The following is a 20,792-nucleotide window of genomic DNA, read 5'->3' as shown; positions in this document are numbered from 1 at the left end:
CTCCCAACAATATGATTTGTTGAAAATTTGATGTGATATGGGAGCTTCCTGGTAGCTTTATACAGTGCATGTCATTGAAGAGACAGAGTCTTTCCCTCACAGCCTCGTTTTCATTCCCTTCAAAAATCAAAGATGGCTCTACTGTGAATAAGCTATATTGTGTTCATGGGAGTCCCACAGATGCCCTGCCCCTAAACTTAAAGGAAAAGTTAGGGTTAAAGCAATAGTTCACCCAAAAATGAAAATTCTCTCATCATTTACTCACCCTCATGCCATCCCAGATGTGTATGACTTTCATTCTTCTGTTGAACACAAACGGATATTTTTAGAAGAATATTTCAGCTCTGTTGGTCCATAAAATGCAAGTGAATGGTGGCCAGAACTTTGAAGCTCCAAAAAGCACATACAGGAGCATAAAAGTAATTCATAAGACTCCAGTGGTTAATTCCATATCTTCAGAAGCGATATGATAGGTGTGCATGAGAAACAGATCGATATTTTTTACTGTAAATCTCCACTTTCACATTCTTCTTTTTGTTTTTGGTGATTCACATTCTTCATGCATATCGCCAAATTCTAGGCTTCTTCTAATCTTTGTTTGTGTTCAGCAAAAGAAAGAAAGTCATGTACATCTTGGAAGGCATGAGGGTGAGTAAATGATGAGAGAATTTTCATTTTTAGATGAACTATCCCTTTAACCCTAATCTTAACCCCACACCTAATACTAACCTAACTTTAGTAGCAACTGATCGATTCTCACGAGTTTCCCAGATCGTGGGTCCCCTTAATCTTTTTTACTGAACTCAAGTTTATTCTGTATTTGCTTGTTTCGCCCCTTAAACTTTACTACAAGTATTATAAAACTATTATAATGTTTATGCATAGTTATGATGATGATGACAATTGTTGTTATTATTAGCAGTAGTATAAAAATATAGGCCTATATTAATTTTTCCAAATATATATTCATTTATGTGTTTTAGATTAATTGGAGTGTTCTTAAGGTTTTATTCTATAATGTCCTTCAATGGATTCCATAAGTGTTTTCCATTATATTTACCTAATTTTTTCTCTGTTGGCATTTGCTTCATGCACTTTAGCACATGAAACAACTACAACTTTTTTTGTTATACAAATGTTCATTTTTTATACAAATAATTTATTAGCCCAAAATGTGAAACACTGCTTGAAAGTGCAGTCTGCAATTACCGCATCTGGCAGCCCATTACTGAACATAAAATCATTAAACAACAAAGCAGCACCCATACCTTTGGCACCTGCGGTCCATGTCAAGCTGTTTTCAACAAAAAACTTTATGTGATTCAGATGGTACTGTTTCGAAACTGATAAGCTCTCATCAAAGCCCCATTGCTTTTGATAAAGTTTTTACCAACATTAAATATGATAAACAAGAATTATCCTTGCTTTCCTGGCAAAGGTACAGACTCAGAATTTATTCAAGGAGCAATCATTATTCAACTATCAATCCAAAGATAGTGGTTTATTAACAAACAATTAAATTGCAAATTTTAAGTCATTTTGAGTGTTAAAAAGCATATGGTTTAATTTAATATTGTACCTATTTTGTGATAAAATATCTGATCTGATCAATTCCAAAAGAATGTTAACAAAACAGTAAGATTTTGTATATTATGGTATCAACAAATTGTGCTGACCCCTACAATAATAGTTTACATGAAAGCATTTAACTTAATGAATAGTATGATATTCAAAACAGAAGCTGCTTGCAACAGACATCACTGATCTCACAAAAAAAGGTGTTTTGATAGTCCATTAGTTAGGCTTTGTTCACATGAAGGCCAGGAAAAATCAGATTTTCCCTCAAATGTGATTTTTTTTATATACCAACTGCTCAAACTGCAAGCACATCCACATTCATTTTCAAAGTAATTAGAGCTGTGTCGATACAATCAAATATTGATACAATGTCATACTTTTTCCGATGATATTGTATCCATACTTCAGATCCATGTATCGATATTTATATTCAACTATTTATTTATTCATATCATGTAAACACACAACAAAGTTGGCACACTGTTACTTCAAAATCAATTGAATGAGCTTACCAAGAGACAAAAAAAACCACATGCTCTTTGTCAGACATCAGTATACACCAATCAGCCACAATATTAAAACCACCTGCCTAAAATTGTGTAGGTCCCCCTCGTGCCGCCAAAACAGCTCCAACCTGCATCTTAGAATAGCATACTAAGATGCTATTCTTCTCACCACAATTGTACAGAGCAGTTATCTGAGTTACCGTAGATTTTGTCAGTTCAAACCAGTCTGGCCATTCTCTGTTGACCTCTCTCAACAACAAGGTGTTTCTATCCACAGAACTGCTGCTCATTGGATGTTTTTTGTTTTTGGCACCATTCGGAGTAAATTCTAGAGACTGTTTTGCGTGAAAATCCCAGGAGATCAGCAGTTACAGAAATACTCAAACCAGTCCATCTGGCACCAACAATCATGCCACGGTCCAAATCAGTGAGATCACATTTTTCCCCATTCTGATGGTTGATGTGAGCATTAACTGAAGCTCCTGACCCATATCTGCATGATTTTATACACTGCACTGCTGCCACACGATTGGCTGACTAGATAATCGCCTGGATAATTGTTGGTGCCGTCGGGGACAATGAATGACGAAAAACAAGAAATCCGATCTGACCAGACTGAGATACATTAACAAAAATCTGATTTTAATCTGATTTCAAACCACCTCCAAATGTGTGTGATCCGTCTTGTAAAAATCTGATTTCATGTCTTTTAGTCCTGTTCAGACTACAAAAACCTAAACGGATTTGAGTCAGATAGGCAAAAAAAAAAATCCGATTTTTTTCTACCTGTGTGAACAAAGCGGAACACAATTAATGCATTTAGAAATACTGAAGATGCATTTTAAACATGAGCCACTTGAAATATTTATGTAAAATTAAATGTAGCATTTTTGAGAGTTGTTTCAGCTTTTACTCATTAAGCAAATAATAAGCATACAGTTAAAATCAGCAGTTTTATGTTCAATTCACCTCCTTTTAGAAAATGCTCAATCTCCACAAAGAAAAAACTAAATAACTGAAACAAAATTAATAAATAAAATGTCACAACCTGATCTATTGAAAACTGAAAGCTGTTGGACAGTCATATGTTTACTTGGCCTCAGTAACACCATCTACTCTACAAGACTGTGAATACATGATCTGGCAGAGGAAATATACAGGGATGCACATACACTTTCAGCTGGTATTAAAATGTCTGATAAACAAACATAGAGCATTACAAATTATGTTTGTTTTGTTCACATTTAATTAAATTGTATCTTGTTTTCTTTTCTATTTAAACAATTCTATACAACCTAGTATTGTTAGCATTGTTATGGCTGTATAGAGCTAACCACACACACTGTGCTGTGGTTTGTGAGATTTTATGACATTAGTTTCAAAATATGAGCCTCTTACATACATCTATTATAAAATGTTATTAGCATTTAATAACATCCCTCTTATGCTAAATATCATATTGAGCTGTTTTATGTTGTATTTACATTATAAGCTTTGTGACAGTTTCAACTTTATGTTGATCTCTTCATGCTTTTATATTGTCACTGAGCTCACTCAGGTCAGAAACTCCTCACTGTCCCTGGCTTTCAGATTCCACCCTTCCTTCTTCTGTCTCTGTCTGCGTACTGGTCTCCTCTTCCTTCTCCTCAGTCTGAGATTCTGACTGGGCTAGAGTTCCTTCACCTTCATCACCCTCTTCTTCCGGGGTGCGGAACAAGAGCTCGCCCCCCTGGATCACCTGCTCAGTGGTTTGCCATGTACCGTCTCCTGCGTACTGCTGGTAGAAGTCAGAGTCTGCCTGAAACATGACCAGGGCCTGGGCAGTGTGAATGCGCACATGCTGGGCAAGGGAGCTGGCATCCAGGAACTTCTCACCGCAAGAGTCACATGCATACAAGATCTGGGTGTTCGGATCTGCAGGTACAGAGTTACACTGATGTGCCGATTCAAAAACAATACAGAATGATACAATATGATACAGTATGATAAATCCCCTGAATCCCAAAGATGAGCAATACCCATGCAAAAAAGCAAAATGCACCAGGAAATGAGATGTACAAACAAATTATTTAAGTATTAATCAAAATGGATAATAAAGCTATTATAATATAATAGTCAATCTATAAAAAATTTGAATCAAATTTATTATATGTCATGCAGGTGACTTAATCAAATGAATTGCACATATCAATATTTGCCAAAAATGAGTTCATCATTCTTTCCTGTTGTCACAGGACATGTTTTAACGTTCCATCTATGCTATTTTTAATTGTATTGTCAGTTTATGTACATATGCGTCAGATGGATGCTTTTGAAGCATCTCACTTGTTTTCAGCATCATAAATGCTGTGTTTTGAAAAAAGTTATGTCTCGAGACCCCTGCATTCTGTTGCGCTTTGTCCAGCTATCAACATGTCCAGGCTCTCATTCTGTGGCTGCGCTGCTTGTGAGGTTTGTGGAGACGCTCTGACTGCCCCCTATTGGTTCGTTAAAACACAAAGTTACTTTGGCCACGTTTACACAGCAGCAGAATACGGTTGTCAGTCCTGTTTTGAGTGCTTAAAACGGATACGTTTACACACAAGTAATTTATCGTTATTTACGAGTGTGACAACTTCATTTTATAAACGAACTGACGCTTGCAAATTTTCAGTACTTACTACCACATTTTCGGCAAACCTGTGCTGTATAAATGGAACCGCACTGGACAACTAATTGTCTGTCACTTCATATAATGTGAAAGCCATGCTGCACTGCACACGCACAGGTCTCGTGTTAATCATGAGTGGTTTTGTTAATTCACAGAGATGGAAATATGAGCTACGTGTCATCTGAAGACCCAACCGCTCTTTCAACAAAGCATTGCGAGCCGTATGACAAATGCTGTACTCTGCACTTGGTTAAAAAGCATTCAAAGGCGCTGTCAGTTAATTATGAAATGATGAATGAACTTGCACCTCATTTGGACTTCTTTATTTAATAAAGCAGCATCAACTGTGATAAGACATGCTGGTGTTATGGACATAGCCATCTTTGATATTTTCTTTAACCACTGTCACTATGGTTACAGGTGTTAGAACAATATGGTTACAGGTGTTACGGTCTTGGCTTCGGTTGTTTGTTCATACAGACAGTATTCAAGCTGCTACTTTAAGATGTTGTATGAACAGGACATTTCAAGACTCACACCTGTAAGTAAATGTGGTTTTCAATACCAAACACAGACTTTGTGAATGAAGCCATGTACTTAAATTTGCTCTGATGGTAAGAAAATAATTACTTTTATTATTAAATTTACATACGGGTCTGGAGGCATGATATTATTTTTTATATAATTAATCAAACTAAATTTTTAAACAAACTTATATTTAGACAGCCCTAAATATAATATAATATAATAATAAAGCTATATTTGCCTCACCTGCCTCCTGCACTTTTTCCACTGCTTTTGTGATCTCTGCTTTCAGTGCCTCCGTTTCATCTGCTGATACGGCGGTTGCCATCGGCACCACTACAGAACAACAAGAACAACAAATAATGTCAGGAGACTATCCAACCGCCATTACGGTCATGCCTAGATTTAGCAAACTTAGCATATTCTCTCAGTATTATTGTGGCACTACTTTAGAATACAAGGTACCATGAAATAACCTGAACATGAATCATGATTCCTTGAGCCAGTTTTATTACAGCACTTATGTAATTCTCTCACCAGTCAGCTGTGCTACGGCACTGGCAGCCAGAGCCTCTGTGGCCAGAGTCACGATGTCATCTGTGGTGACGGTGACGATGTTGACTTCATTATTGTCAAACTCTGAGCCTGGGGTGTCAGGCAGCAGTTTCTCCTCCCCATCCTCCTCAGAAACCACTAGTCTCTTCATTCCTGCATTCCCCTGGTGCACCGTCTTCACGTGGGAACGGAGGTTGTCCACACGGTTGAATCCTCGGCCACATTTATCACACAGAAAAGGTTTCTCCCCTGTGAACAGGAAGTCACAAGAAGAAAATGCTTAAAACCTTAATGCAAAAAGTATTTTAGTCATGGTTTCCAGTAAAAAATCTATACATCCATTTTAGACTCCAAACATTCCTTTTGCAAATAGAATAGAATAGAAGAACAGGGAGCCCTGCAACAGATGGAATGGTCCCCACAGAGCCCCCCACTGAATATTGAGTCAGTCTGGGGTTACATGAAGAGACAGAATCAATTGAGACTAAATAGATAGAAGATCTGTGGCGAATTCTCCAAGAAGCTTGGAACATCCTGTCTGCCAACAACCAAGAAAAACTGTGTCCAGGTGTACCTAGGAGAATTGCTGCTGTTTTGAAGGCTAAGGTGGTCACACAAAATATAGTTTTAGCTCGTTTTATGTTTACTGGACTTTGCATGATGTTAAGTGATTAATGAAAACTATTTACAGCATTATTTTTGAAGACATCCTCACCGTGGAACATTTTTCACAAGTGCCTAAAACTTTTGCACAGTACTGTATATTCTTAAAAAAAGAAAGAAAAAAACTATCTGCTAATAAGATCTTTTCTCTGAAATCAAGTCTTAATATCTAACGCAATTCTGCTCCTCGAGTAAATGTATCTTGTTTTAAGGCTCTCTCTCTCTCATATATATATATATATATATATATATATATATATATATATATATATATATACACACACACAGGAAAACAAGACAGAAATACTGATTAATAAATTATTTTTTGCAGTGTTGAAAATTTCAAAATAACCTCTAATTACTGGAAATTTTGTGGTAGAGTGTGGTACTTCTCTTACCTGTATGAATAATTATATGCTTGGAGAGATCTCCCACATTGACAAATGCTTTGTTGCAGGCGTGGCACTTGTGTGGTCGGATATTATCATGGTGACGGATGTGATTGGCCAGCTGGCTGGACTGCACAAACCTTTAAAGTGTGACAGTTATCAGAATTATTCTTATCACATAACACCATTGTGAATCATTCATGGCTTGTCTTACCTTTTGCCACAGCGGTCACACACATACGGTTTCTCCCCAGTGTGCTGACGAACATGAGCAATGAGTGAACTGGCCTGCGTGAAGCCCTTTCCACAAATCATACAGAGACAAGGCCTTTCCCCTAAAAGAGAAAAACAGACACGGTCAAAAAAGCTCTGAATTTTTAAAAGATCCATGCATAAGGACATGAGAAACGATTCTTACCTGTGTGGATGCGCACATGTCTCTGCAAGGCTCCAGGGTCAGCAAAAGCTCTCTGGCAGTGCATACAGACAAAGGGTTTTTCTCCACTGTGCACACGCAGGTGTCTCTTTAGGTTTCCTGTGGACCAACAATAAAGGCATATAATTTAATACACTTATTTATAAATTATATTGTCAGCATAAAGATATGAGTGAAAAGTTGAATTGATAAATTAACATGATTTTTTGAATTTTTTAGTATTTGGTATGTCCTCCTTTTGCTTTAATGGCAGCATTCACTCAAGCAAGCCTGTAATTTAATAGAGCATCTTTTGTGCTTCAATGGAAGCAAGTAAATTTGACCTTTTTTACACATGTAAAATTTGCTTATTTGATTAGTGACCTAGAAATAGTGTTTTTTTTATATATAGTCTTTTTTATTTTACATCATAATTTTTCTATGTTTAGAAAAGGTTCTAAATCCTAAAGCTTTATGTTTATTTACAGGTTGAAATTAGATTTTGAATCCAACATTTTCAAAGTGGTCTCAGATTTTGGACCCCACTGTATAAAGTATATAAAGTAGAGCTGTCAGAATTAATGTGTTAATGCATGCGATTAATTAAAGTTTAACGCGTTAATTTTTCTTAATCACTATTAATGCTTTTACCGTTAATACAGTATAAACCAAAATAAACACTTATTGAAAGTGCGGAACCTTTGTAATGTGACCGCCCAGAGTCATTACACTGACGGACACACCACAAACACACACAGCAGCGTTTCCCTGTCAGTGATAAAATGATGGAGAAAGCAACTCTTAACACTATTTGATGTACAAAACAAGCACAGATTGGACTTGTGATAGAAATAGAGTATTTTTCAGCCTATGTAAGGAGCATTTTAATTACCACAGAAGTACGTCAAATCTTATCACCAAAATGCAGGAGACATTTTTGTCTGCAAGCGCTTTTCATGTGGAGTTTCGTGCTATTTTAGTGCATTTCTTTCTTTATACTGTGAAAGGCTTTTTTTTTTGGAAAATCTTAATAAAGCATTACATTGTTACATATTGTTTTGTTTTCTTTCCAAAGATGGAAATATATGCATTTTGACAGGAAAATAAGGATAAATATATTTAATCAAATTTCAGCTCTTTCAAAATCTGCGATTAATCGCGATTAACTACAAAAAGTTATGCGATTAACTGTAATCAACTGACAGCACTAATATAAAGTATAGTGTATAAATCTCACCTGAGGTGGTGAACTGCTTTCCACATTCTTTACATTTAAGAGGCCCATCTGCAATGTGGATCTTCAGGTGAGCTTTCAGGTTCCCCAGCTTCAAAGGATAAAATCAACTCCATTTGTAATTCAGTACTAATTTTGCCACAATAACAAAAAAGGTAGCTCTGTCCTCAACATGGGTGTACATTTATCCCTCACCTGGTTGAATTTCTTGTCACAGTGTGGACATTTGTGACCTTTGTTTGTGTCGTGGGTCTCTAGATGCCGCATCTTAGCGGTGGGGTCAGAAAAGGCCCGTTCGCAGTATTCACAGTGATAGGGCTTCTCTCCGCTGTGCACCAGCTGATGCCGCTTCAGATTTCCAGACGTGGTAAAAAGCTTACCACAGTCCTCACAGCTGTACCGCGCCTCGCCTGTGTGCCGCTTCCTGTGCAGGTTCAGTAGACTGATCTGCCGGTAACTCTTTCCACATGTGGAACAGCAGTATGGCTTCAGAGGACTGGAGAGATAGAAGTGGGCATGCAAATGTGTGAAGACAATTGCACACAACGAAATATCTTCCATGTGATTCACGTGAAACGACAAACTGTAATGCTCTCATTATAATCAATGAAGCGTTCAACACCACAAGTCATCAATGTTGCTTTTATTCGTTCATTATAATGAAAGTTTTATAGTTTTGTTGTGTCATATTTGTTGCACTGTAGACACAGAGTGATGTTGGATGAGACGTTTTTCTTCATTAAGATAGTGAAGAGGGTAAGTTTGGCACAGTAGAAAAGCACACTATTTGTATAAAAGACTTACCTGTGTGTTTTCTCATGTGCTTTGCAGGCGGCTGGATCAGAGAAAGCTTTGTTGCAGTCTCTGCAACTAAATGGCTTCTCACCAGTGTGAATACGTATGTGACGTTTAAAGTTGCCTGCGTGCGTAAACTTCTTCCCACAGTCCTGCAAGAAACATTAGATTTATAGCTACATCCTTATAGGAAAAACGGGGAGATTTAAACACTATAGTCTTAGAATTACAAAACCGAACTGTCACTTACCTCACATTTGTGTGTGACAGAGCCATAAGCTTTGGATTCACTGCGCTCAGCTCCAGGCTTCAGGCTCTTCCCCTCCGAACCTGTCATTTCTCCATCCTCTGTCTCCATCTCTTCTCCTTCTTCCTCCACTTCCTCCTCTCCTTCATCCTCTCCATCATCTTCCTCTCCAATGATCTCCACGATCTCAGCTTTCGACACGCTTTCCTCACTGTCATCAACTGTTTAACAAAAATGCAAACAGTTAGAAAAATACTGAGACCTAACCATTCTTATATAAAGCAGATGTTTACCTTGTGTAGACGGGTGAACAGTAGCATATTTCGACTTGCTTCTCCTTGTGCTAACATAAGACTGTTTAGCTGTTAACCTCTGGGAGTATCCTGTAAGAGCAGACATAGTATCACATAAACACTGTATTGGAAGATGGCTAACATTGGCAAAAGCACTAAGGACATAGAAGGGATACTGACTGGGAGTATAGTCTGCATCAGAAGGGTCGTCTTGATATTGTGGAATCTCTTTTGCGGCTTTCTCTTCCTCCATTTCTGTCTTGGCTGCTTTCTTTTGTCTGGTGGGGTGACTGAGCTTGGACGGCCCACAAACTTTGCTCACAGTTCTCTGGGTCTTTGTGCTTCGCTTCTCAGGTGTGTTGCATGCAACCTCCTGAGTTTCTGTTGTCTCGGATTGTGAAGGAGCTTCTTTCACTTCAGGTGCCGCATTCCTATCTACGGCATGAGACTCCTCCTGCTGCTCCTCGGATGTTGCATCCTCTGTTTCCCTTGGTTGTTCCTCCACAGGCTCTCTTACTACTATTTCACATGAACAAACATGAGGAAGAGTATCCATGAGAAACTTGTTACAGTACCTTTTTTAATTACCTACATAAGAATGTGAACTCTACTAACCAGGCTTGGATGATGAAGGGACAGCCACTGACTGAAAAGCAGAACAAGCATTGACAATTTCTTGCATTTGAAGGAAAGTAGCTACAGCAAGCACATCCTCCAAGTTCTGAGAGTTCAGAGTCAGCTTTGCTGTGTACATAAACTCAAGAACCTGCTCAAGACCTGTTAAACATTGAACATATATATATATATATATATGTGTGTGTGTGTGTAAAAAAAAAAAAAAAAAGAATATTTAGTCAATTTTAAACAATTGAACATACTATATAACAGTCAGACTATGTAAAGCTCTCCATAAGAAAGCAAGCCTACCTGCGGCATTGCTGATATCAAGATGAACGACATCATTCTGGTCCAAAAAGAGAGTGCGAAAGTAAGCACTACATGCTGCCAGAACTGCCTTGTGGGCCTTGAAGTCTACTCCATCCACCACAAATGTGCAGTCACAAAGAAGACCCAACTGACGTTGTTCGTTTAGTTGCCCAAGGACTTTCACACTATGCCAGGGGAATTCCATAACTGATGAGGGGATTTAAGGTATTCAGATAGGAGCGCCCTGATGTGTGATAAAAAAAAAATTAAAAAAAGGATAACGAATTGTAACAAATTGTGTCCCTTTAGTTGTGCTTTTCAAAACAAGTAATTTTAGTGAAGTTATACAGAATAGATAGGTAAAGTTTGTCAAGAGCCTGGCCTAAAAGTTTTTAAAAAGATAGATTTGAATAATTGAATTTTTTGACAGTTGGAGTTTGAATAGTTTTGGTCAGTTTGAGCATTCCGTCAATGTATGTCTATGGAATTTTTCAAATTTTTGAACGTCCGCTGTGCGGAAACTGCAATTCCGATCAGTTAGAAACGACATAGGCTAGCACTCTAAAGCCGCTTTTCCACCATCGGACTGAATGGTTCTCGTTGCAAAACTGTGCTGATTTGGGCCAGTTGGCATGGTTACGGTTTCTTATTCCACTGTGGTGCTTGAATGTACGGAACAAATACGTCAGTTGGTGACGGCGTGAGAAGTAAACATTGGAGCGAGTGCCAATACTGCAGCTTTAGGACTACTTTTTCCCCTTGTTTTTACTCTGCTTTAGCACAGGAAAGACATGGCTGTATAACAAAAAGGAAAACAAAGAGAAAAAAGAGAGAGGTTTACTATCATTTGCTGAGGGGTTGTGTACCACTGAACATGAATATACAGAAAGGTAAACGTTCCCAGACTAGCTAAAAAGACATTTATTGACAAAATATTATATGAGTAATATACTGATATATTATATGAGATTTAACAAAGTCTTTTAGCAAGTCAGTCCACTCGACGGCCATCTTTGGAATGCTCTCGGGCAGGCTGGGCAGCTATTTTTCTATGTGAAAAGTGGCATACAAGTGCAGCGCCTATCTACTTTGATTATGATCAAAGAACATATTTCAAATCAGCAGTAAAATCTGACAACACTGTCAGGGATGCAAACTCATTCATAACAGGTGTTAGGTGAAATTCATAACAGGTGTTCCAGATGTATATTTTTAGTTGATCTGTTTGTTGTATTTAAAGCTTTTTGTGTTTAAGCTTAAAGTAACCATTTAAAGTGATTTTAATAAGGGAAAATGAGAAAATATTACCAAAAATTTGGGCAAATTAACTTCAGAAAAGGTAAATTTACATGATTAAATGTGCACTCAGTAATTCTAATCCAATACACTTTTTGTCAAATTCTGCAAATATATCCTCACAGTCTGCTAGATGTCCGTTCTGTGGGTGGGCTGAAAATCTAGTATTTGTACACAGCCCTGGCTCAGTAAATGGGACAAAAACAAAGTGGATCGGACAGATCCACACAACACTACTCCAGCCAATCAGCATAAGGGGGTAGTTCTTGCGTGTGCACAGGATGGGGGGTGGGGGCAGAGTGAGAGGGACATTCATTAGAAGAGCAACGGCAAATCTGGCTGATGCAAACTTTCTGAACTCCAAGGAGGACAAAAGGCTGAGAAACAGACCAAGAGAATAAGGTCAGATGAATATAAACTAAAAAAGAAGGATTATGATAAGTCGAGGGCAGAGCTTCCAAAGGAGCACTGAAGGGAGGGGTGTGTTTGTTTTGGCAGTTGAGTTCAAATATCAGCAGTGTTTCTCAGGAATTGCTGAGTGAACCTTTAACAGGTGATGTCTGTATCAAAAAGGTGACTGGACTGTTGACCTGTAAGGTGGGACTTCCTTTTCTACATCCGTTGATCATTGGGCATTCCAATTTCAGCCATTCATTTTAATAAAAGTGGCCCATCTCTGCTAAATAGTCTCTGGTTTTAATGAGCTAGCTATCTTAATCTACCTCCGTGCCAAACAAGGCATGTAAAAAAAAATTATGTAACGTAGTTAAACCATCATCATAAAATCAGAAGATACACCAACCATACACAAGTATTTCATTTTTTATTAACCTCAGCACAGCTACCTAGAAACAAATAAGTTACCCTAGCATTGGAATATTGACAGTCGTGGGTCTCCACATGCTTAACTGGAATTGCTACTGGAACCGTTCGGCCCGATGGTGGAAAAGCAGCTAATGTCAGAACAGCCTGTAGGTCTGTGCCAAGTTTGGTGGATGTAGCTTGAAAGTGCTATGAGGAGTTACAATTGATAATTTTGGGCTTGGTATGGGATTTTGTTAAAACCCTTAACCATGTCTGTAGAATAACAGTATGTTGGCTTTCTCAAGACTACCTATTTATTCTCATTTTCTGTAATCCCAGTCGTGTTGACAGCTAACTACACTGCTGTTTTGTCCATACCAAAAACACTTCTCACTTTGGTTACAATCACAAGTCGGTTAAAATGTAATTTTGTCACTTTTTAATACACTTATCTGATTATTGCTAACGTTTATTCCTTTGAATAGAGTTATCTAATCTTCCAAGCAAATGTAGTAGCCCCTTTATGGTGCATATGTCTTATGATTCAATACGTGTGCATCGAAAAACATTAATCACCCAAAACACTTCATTATTACTTAAACAAACAAACAAACATCATTATGTAAGACACAAGAGTGTGTGTCTGTGTGACTTTGAGACGTTTATCTCTTAACTCGCTCAGGACATTGAGTACTGCAGTCAAATTCAATCTATCATCAACAGCCCAAGACAATTTGCGCAATGATGTATGACTGTATGAGCTGACAGTAAATATTTCTAGGGGATCTGCTGGTGTGGAACTGCGCTTTTCCCGCACAAGAATACGTTTGACGATGTTGCGGATTGATTATGAGCCCTCTCTCTCTCTCTCTGTCTCTCTCACTCACTCTCTCTCTACTCCGGGATTAATTCAGCGTGCCTGGCCCTGCTGGAACAAGATGGCGCAGGCACAGAGAGGCTGAAATCCTGCCATTTCTTTGCTTGTTTCCCTCCCCACGTTTTCGGTTAAACCCTACTCTGAAGGGTGGTCCTAAAATAATTAGAAGACTGAGTCATGTTTTACCTTCGTTTCCTTATAGGATGGACGAATTTTTAGCTTTCACAGACTTCACCTGTTCCGTCTAATCGAGTGTTTCGGTGATCGATCTCGATGCTCAGCCTCGACGCGCCGCCATCTTCCGCTCTCTGATCGATTGATTGTGGCCGAGCGAATAGCTGACGGTTTAGCACATATGCGCATGCGCGAACGTGTAACTTATTGTTTTGACCACATGACAGCGATCTTGAGCTATTATTGAAAACGTGATCTCATCATGGAAACGGTGTGAGGAAATGTGCATAAAATAGAACGCAATTAGTTTGAATGTGGGTCATTTTTGCATTTTAAACACCGCCACGTGTTACTTTAAAATATGACTGCCCAACAAATATAGTGCAATCTAGAAATACAATAAGTGGGCATGCTTAGCAGTTTGTTGCAGGCATATTTTAGCGCAAATCTAAAGTCAATAACTCGACTGCAGTGAAACAAAAAGCAATAGTATTTCTATTTTAAGTGATTGGATTGACTTTTTAATGCATTTGAGTTAAGTATGCACATTAAAAATCATTAAAAAAAATATGATGCGCCTTATTCACATAATCAATATCTTTAATGCATCTTTATGTTTCTGCCTTTTCGAATCTCATGGAAAAAGTTCAGATTGCTTCAACACTTTTTATCTATGCTCTTTATTTTTGTATGTAACATATAGTAATTTTTAGTGTCTCATACCATTCATTTTGATGGAAGAATTATTTATTCAGTTGAAAGGAGGATGGGATAGGCATTTCATTTCCAGTATTAGAAACCATAAATATCACATAAAACTATTTATTTAACACAAGCAAGTTTAGACACTAGAAAGAGATATGTCTTTATATGTACAATAGCTGTTGATTTGCTTTCATTTGTATCTGGTACAGATCAGTGACAGGTTGACGGATGACATAAAGAACAAAAATAGATGACTACAGACTGAATAATGACAGTGGACTCTATATATAGAAAAACTATTCAGAGGCACATAGAGTACCTGTTTGTTCATGATGTCCACTTTAATGGAAGCAGGCACGGACCAAATCATTGACTCACAAGCTCAAAATATTTATATAAAATATTCATCAAGACACTAGGATAAATCAAAAGTGTTTTTAATCACACACAACGCAGTTTTACATTTAGAAAATGTAATATTTTATAATAATAATGATCCGTTCAATTAATAAATTTTCTCACCATTTGGGAATGAGTTGCATTGCTCTTTGATGTGTAGTTAGCAGGGGAAGTTAGCAGTGCACTTGTGTTGAATGTTTTAAATACGTGCAACATGATAAACTTCAGAACGCATATGTGGAATTCCTCAGTAAAGGTGTATTTGATCATGTAAAAAGTGTTTTTAACATTATTTGCTTTTACATATATATATATATATATATATTAAATGAATAGTTCACCCAAAAATTCTCTCATTATTTACTCCATCTCATGCCAACCCTGCTGAACACAAACAAATATTTTTAGAAGAATATATAAACTCTGTAGATCCATGCAAAACTGTAGATATGGTCAAATTCATATCTTCAGAAGCGGTATGGTAGGTGTGGGTTAGAAACATATTAATATTTAAGTCCTTTTTTTTTACTATAATTTATCCTCCCTGCCCAGTAGGTGGTGATATCCACGAAGAATGTAATCACTAAAAAACAAGAATGTGGAAGTGAAAGTGGAGTTTTATAGTAAAAAAGGACTTAAATATTGATCTATTTCTCACTCACACTTATCATAACACTTCAGAGATATAGATTAAACCACTGGAGTTGTATGGATTAATTCTATACTGCCTTTATGTGCTTTTTGCACCTTCAAAGTTCTGGCCACCATTCACTTGCATTGTATGAACCTACATGAAATATTTTCTAAAAAACTTAATTTGTGTACAGGAGAAGAAAGTAAGTCATACACATCTGGGACGGGATAAGGGTGAGTAAATTATGAATGAATTTTCATTTTTGGAACGTTCCCGTTCAAAGGGACTTTTAATCATCATTTACTCCACTTTCAATGTATGTAAACTCCATTGAATAAAATATATTGATTAATATAGGCCTATCATCCAATTAAAACACCCCAAAAATATAAGTCAAATGTATTTTCATTGACAACATGAGTAATTTGTTGCATGTAACTTTAACCCAGAAATGCATTTTAGGGGGTTAATGTTACATGTGCTTTCTAGGGTTAAAATCCATCCAAGTCAGAGAAGAAATGAGAGGAGGTCATGGTGGAATGACACAGCAGGATTTAGTAACTATTTTCAAGGTCAGTTATCACAGTGAAACAGGAGCTTAGACACTGCATGAGGGGAAATATCTAGATTTTGATCTCTGTGCGGAACGTCTGTGCATGCTCCAGCTTTGCAGGGTGTCTCTGTGCCTTTATAGTGAGAGTTCCATCAGCCCCTAAACACGACTTCACAGAGGTGGGGTCCACATCCTCCGGTAGCTGGCATTTATGGGTAAATGTGTTCATCACTGTACCATCTGTAGCAAGCTGTTGAATGAAATACAGGCTTTATGCAATAGAGAAGGACCGTGCAATTTTCGTTAGGAGAAACTGTATATTTACCTTTTCAGCATGAACTTCAATCTGATTGTTTGAGGTGGTGACTATGACATCCTCAGGTGAGAAGTCTTGGACATCCACTGTGAATTGGTATGTGTCTCCCAGTGTCTTGATGTTTCCAGTTGTCCCTGTTCTGTCTAGAAAACCATAAAATGTGATGTAATATCTTATACTATATGGAACTAGAGGACGAGGAAAGAATTTGATGCTCTGCAATATGTTCATCAGGCATTTTTCAGTGACAACCTCATGCTAAAATTAAACGCTGTGACTGAGCAGAAATGACTGTGAAATGAATACTGTTATACACAAGCACCACTACAGTTTATTGCAAACAGGAAATATTGTGTATTAATGTGCCACTTTAGTGGCATGTGGGAATTTGCCTTGGTGAACTTAACACTAACAGACTACTAACAATTAATATTCATAAATCACGTCACTTAGCAACAGGCTGCCAAATCTTTACTCCACTGTCACTTGAGTCATTCCCCAACAGTGAAGTCACAATTTTGGCTCTGGTCCCAATATTCTCTAAAGTCACCCTCAATTTGCCCCCCAGATGCCCTTGTAAAGGGCACTGACATGCCATTCAGCATATTAATCTGTTGTGTTTATCTTAACACATACTTTTACACATGCCTGGACGCAGCTGTGTGAACAGTAAAATACATCTGCCTGCATAAGTTTGAACCACATATGTAGAAAAACAGTCAAATGTCTCATACAGTCTTGAAGTCATTTGTGAAATGCATATACTAATATACTATTATACATAAATCCTTTTAGGCCTTATACAGTCAACACATTTGTCACATTTGTCATTGTCAATGCGCACTATGTCATTATTTACATAAGCATTTGAGTAGAACTGTGAAAAAAAATGGAACTGTTAATTTATGTTTTTTCTGGTGGAGAAACCAACCACAGTATTTAATGAGTGAAAGCTGTGTATTTTACTCAAAGATAAACACTTCAATATATAGATTCATAAAGAACTGGAACTGGGTTTTGTAACTCACTTGGAAATCCCAAAGCATCGTTTGGACACATGAAAGATCCAAAGTCCTCAGCAAAAAGTCCCCGGCTCTTCTCCATGTATGGGTTTGTTGAGGATGAGGAGGAAGTGGAAGATGTCTGGTGGTAACTGCGCTCCGATCGATAGGCAGAGGAGTTGGTCACACTCATTAGTGTTTAAACGGTTTTGTTGAATTGAACCAATATCCAGCTAGCGCTTTAAAGTGACTAGGTGAGCACCAAGTTTATAAATGAGTCTGTTTTGACCCTGTCCTTGTTCAAAGCACTGTGTGAATCCACTCTCAATCTTGTTCCCTTCTTAACTCAGTATTGTTTTGTACAAAACTCCTCTCACAAATTGTATTAGCCGTGTTTCCCTGGAGCTGTGGTCTGTGGGTATTGCTTGTCTGACCGTCTTATATATAGTGGGTCTAGGTTGTGAGTTTTGTAGATGTGCATGCGTGTGTGTTAACTGTAGGATGACAGTGTGCTATATTTATCTTGTAAGGGAGAGGTGGTCGGAAAAATTTTGTGTGATGAGGGCTTGATGTTGAGAAGGGGCTCTGACAAAGACTTAAAGATAGGAAAGGGGGACATATAGAGAGGGTGGGGGTGTTGTTGGTCAACAGCTGGCATTCCAGACACTCACTTCCTGAAATAGCCATCTATTCCCTTCCTCACTTCCATTCTGCGTCCTCTCCATCCATTTCTCTCAAACCTGCCATCCACAGTAATTTGCCATGGTTTGCAACTGCACTCTATTGAAAGTCTCTTGACTGAAAACTGTCAGTCTTTACCGTCTGTCTGATAATTACAGTAAATACATGTCCTGAGGGTGTTTATCTCTTTATAACAGCAAGGTTGAGGAATGAAAGTTCAAACATAGGGTTAACTGAAAGATGGAAGGAATGCGGATGAGAGAGTGTAGTTGAGGGTCAGATGACGTTAGGAAAACGGATTAGGTGGCATTTGTTTTTGGAGGAGAGTTTCTAATAATAGCCTCTTTATTTACACAGTGCTAAATCAATGCTCATTTCAACTGGTTTACCCTTCATTACAGTAACTTTTACGTCTCCTTTGAATTTATAGTTTAGGATGTTCATCGCACTGAAAGAATTTTGGAGACATAAGGTTTCAAAACAATAATATAAAAGTCTTTGTGGCCTCTGTGTTGCTTTCCATTACAACAATTCTAGTGTCCCTGTCTTGTGCAGAATTAGATGCATGCAGAGTGACACAGTTTCTTCCCGTTGGTACTGACTTTGCAAGATATCGTACGAACTTTGCGAAGATGTCGTACGAAATTTAGATTTTCCAATTGATCGTGATCTGCATTTGAACAATCCCGATATCAATCTTTTAATCTAGGTACCGAGATCTTTTCCCTGCGTGTTGAGAGGAGAATTTGGTTTGACTCGGTCAGTGTGTCTGTGTCCCGTGACACAATCCAAGCAATCCATTTGTCACTGAATAATGTCTCCTTTTTTGTTCTTTAGAGTTTGTTGATCAAAAACAACAAAAAAGAAACATAAATTCTATTCGGACATGTGCTCATATCTCTTAATATGCGGTATCATGAATTGCCAGTAGTCTTAAAGAGACAGTGCAGTTTTAGCTCTTGTTCTATATCTCAATGTAAAAACTTGTAAATAGTTCAAATTATGCATGTAAACAATAAACAAGAAATAAAACATATGTATGCTATTTAATATATACAATTTCAAGACATCATATTTATTGATGGAATTTGTTCATTTTTAAAAAGCTAAAAGTTAGAAGGTCCCTTGTATAATTACCAGCATTACCTGAGAGAGAATTTCTTTCATGTGTAAGCAAAATGCACAATATAACTGAAATATACCCAAATTAATCTGAATTGAATCAGACTGAATCGGGAAATCTTCATCATATTTATTGGTGGAATACATGGAATCTGTACATTTTTAAAAAGCTAAATTTCGTTATGTACTAAGTTAGAAGGTCCCCTGTATAATTAACAGCATTAGCTGAAAGTTAATGAAAGATTAGCTCACATGTAAGCAAAATAGACATTATAACTGAAATATACAGAATTTAATCAGAATCGAATCAGAAAATCTGTATTTGATAAAGGGATGTCAATAGAGCAAACAAATACTGATTGATCAATAATAAACAATATTAATGATAATGTTAAATTATATTTAGTACTGATGGTACTGAGGGGGTACTTATGGTAAAAAAGGTTGTGAAACACTGTCCAACTACAGCATGTGTCACCAATGCAGCTCTTCTATTTTGATTCTGTTTGGGAGTGAGAGAGAGAGAGAGGGGACATTTAATCAGTCAGCAGTATAATCACTACTAGCACAGTTTGTCCTCAAGCTTGGTGTAAATTCACTAGTTCACTTGATATCCCCCCCAAGTATTAATCTAGTTCATGGATGTCATTAGACAGCCCTCAGGGGCATGTAGCCATAAACAATTTTAAAATGTAAAATTACTAGTAAAAGATATAATCATGTATTCACATTCAAATGTAAACATACATGACCATAGAGAAGCTCCAGAGAGAGATAGAGCTTGTGTTTGTGTTGCTCTCAGCTGCTATTCATTACATAATATAGGATTATCAATACAACTGGCTGGTTTTGCTGGGACTGTGTGACACAAACACAAAAGCGACAAACAATACAGGGATTCAAATTATAGTACCAAACCAAATCATACAATAAGAAATGCTGAAATGCTGAAAGAATTCAGGCTGCATTCATACACATCTGTTAATATATTCACAAACCAGTTGGCTTGTTTGATTTTGGCTGTCATGATTCTATAAAGCTCAACAGTGTCTAGACCCGTCTGAGAGAAAAGGATGAATGCTGACAGGGAAAATGAACAGAATACAGAAGGACAGAGGGTAGCCACTCATCAGTCATGGAGTGAGGCAAGCATTATTATTGTGACATTTCACACATACGTATTCACCCTTTGATTCATCCACTCCTCATGGGAACTGCAAATTGAGTTTGCAAGGGGAATAAAACAATTCCAAACTGATCAGGGGTTTCAATCAGATTTCAAATAAACAGCAATTTCACTTTTTGTCATTCAGTTTTTGCTGGGCATTGTACAACAGAGTATGGAGTCAGAGAAAACAATCAAGGGAGTTGAAGGATCTTTTTTTAACTCTCCTGTTATGTTTGGGTAATGTTTAACCTGTTTAAGAGTTGAAACAGTGAACAACTAAACTTA

The 20,792-nt window shown here is 37.5% G+C and overlaps 2 protein-coding genes across 3 annotated transcripts; both read right to left on the bottom strand.

The window, feature by feature from the left end:
- Window positions 1-1,467: 1,467 nt before the first annotated feature.
- On the bottom strand, window positions 1,468-14,067 carry LOC127420079 (zinc finger and BTB domain-containing protein 17-like). Of its 2 annotated transcripts, none has more exons than XM_051662052.1 (15): window positions 13,941-14,067; window positions 10,778-11,021; window positions 10,466-10,627; window positions 10,031-10,369; window positions 9,851-9,940; window positions 9,561-9,778; window positions 9,320-9,462; window positions 8,711-9,011; window positions 8,519-8,606; window positions 7,285-7,401; window positions 7,081-7,201; window positions 6,876-7,006; window positions 5,797-6,063; window positions 5,506-5,595; window positions 1,468-3,998 (listed from the first exon to the last, which is right to left on the bottom strand). In XM_051662052.1, the coding sequence occupies exons 2-15, from the start codon at window positions 10,980-10,982 to the stop codon at window positions 3,655-3,657; spliced, it is 2,616 nt and encodes an 871-aa protein (XP_051518012.1). In that variant the 5' UTR covers window positions 10,983-11,021; window positions 13,941-14,067; the 3' UTR covers window positions 1,468-3,654. The 2 variants fall into 2 exon arrangements, with proteins under 2 accessions (XP_051518012.1, XP_051518013.1); XM_051662053.1 differs by having other exon boundaries at window positions 10,031-10,366.
- Window positions 14,068-15,054: 987 nt separating this feature from the next.
- Window positions 15,055-17,991, bottom strand: LOC127420101 (heat shock protein beta-7-like). Its single transcript, XM_051662095.1, has 3 exons — window positions 17,564-17,991; window positions 16,545-16,678; window positions 15,055-16,469 (listed from the first exon to the last, which is right to left on the bottom strand). The coding sequence occupies exons 1-3, from the start codon at window positions 17,727-17,729 to the stop codon at window positions 16,290-16,292; spliced, it is 480 nt and encodes a 159-aa protein (XP_051518055.1). The 5' UTR covers window positions 17,730-17,991; the 3' UTR covers window positions 15,055-16,289.
- Window positions 17,992-20,792: the final 2,801 nt, after the last annotated feature.

This window comes from Myxocyprinus asiaticus, chromosome 29 (genome assembly GCF_019703515.2).
Source record: "Myxocyprinus asiaticus isolate MX2 ecotype Aquarium Trade chromosome 29, UBuf_Myxa_2, whole genome shotgun sequence".
NCBI lineage: Eukaryota > Metazoa > Chordata > Actinopteri > Cypriniformes > Catostomidae > Myxocyprinus > Myxocyprinus asiaticus.
This window is presented reverse-complemented; position numbering and strand designations above follow the sequence as displayed.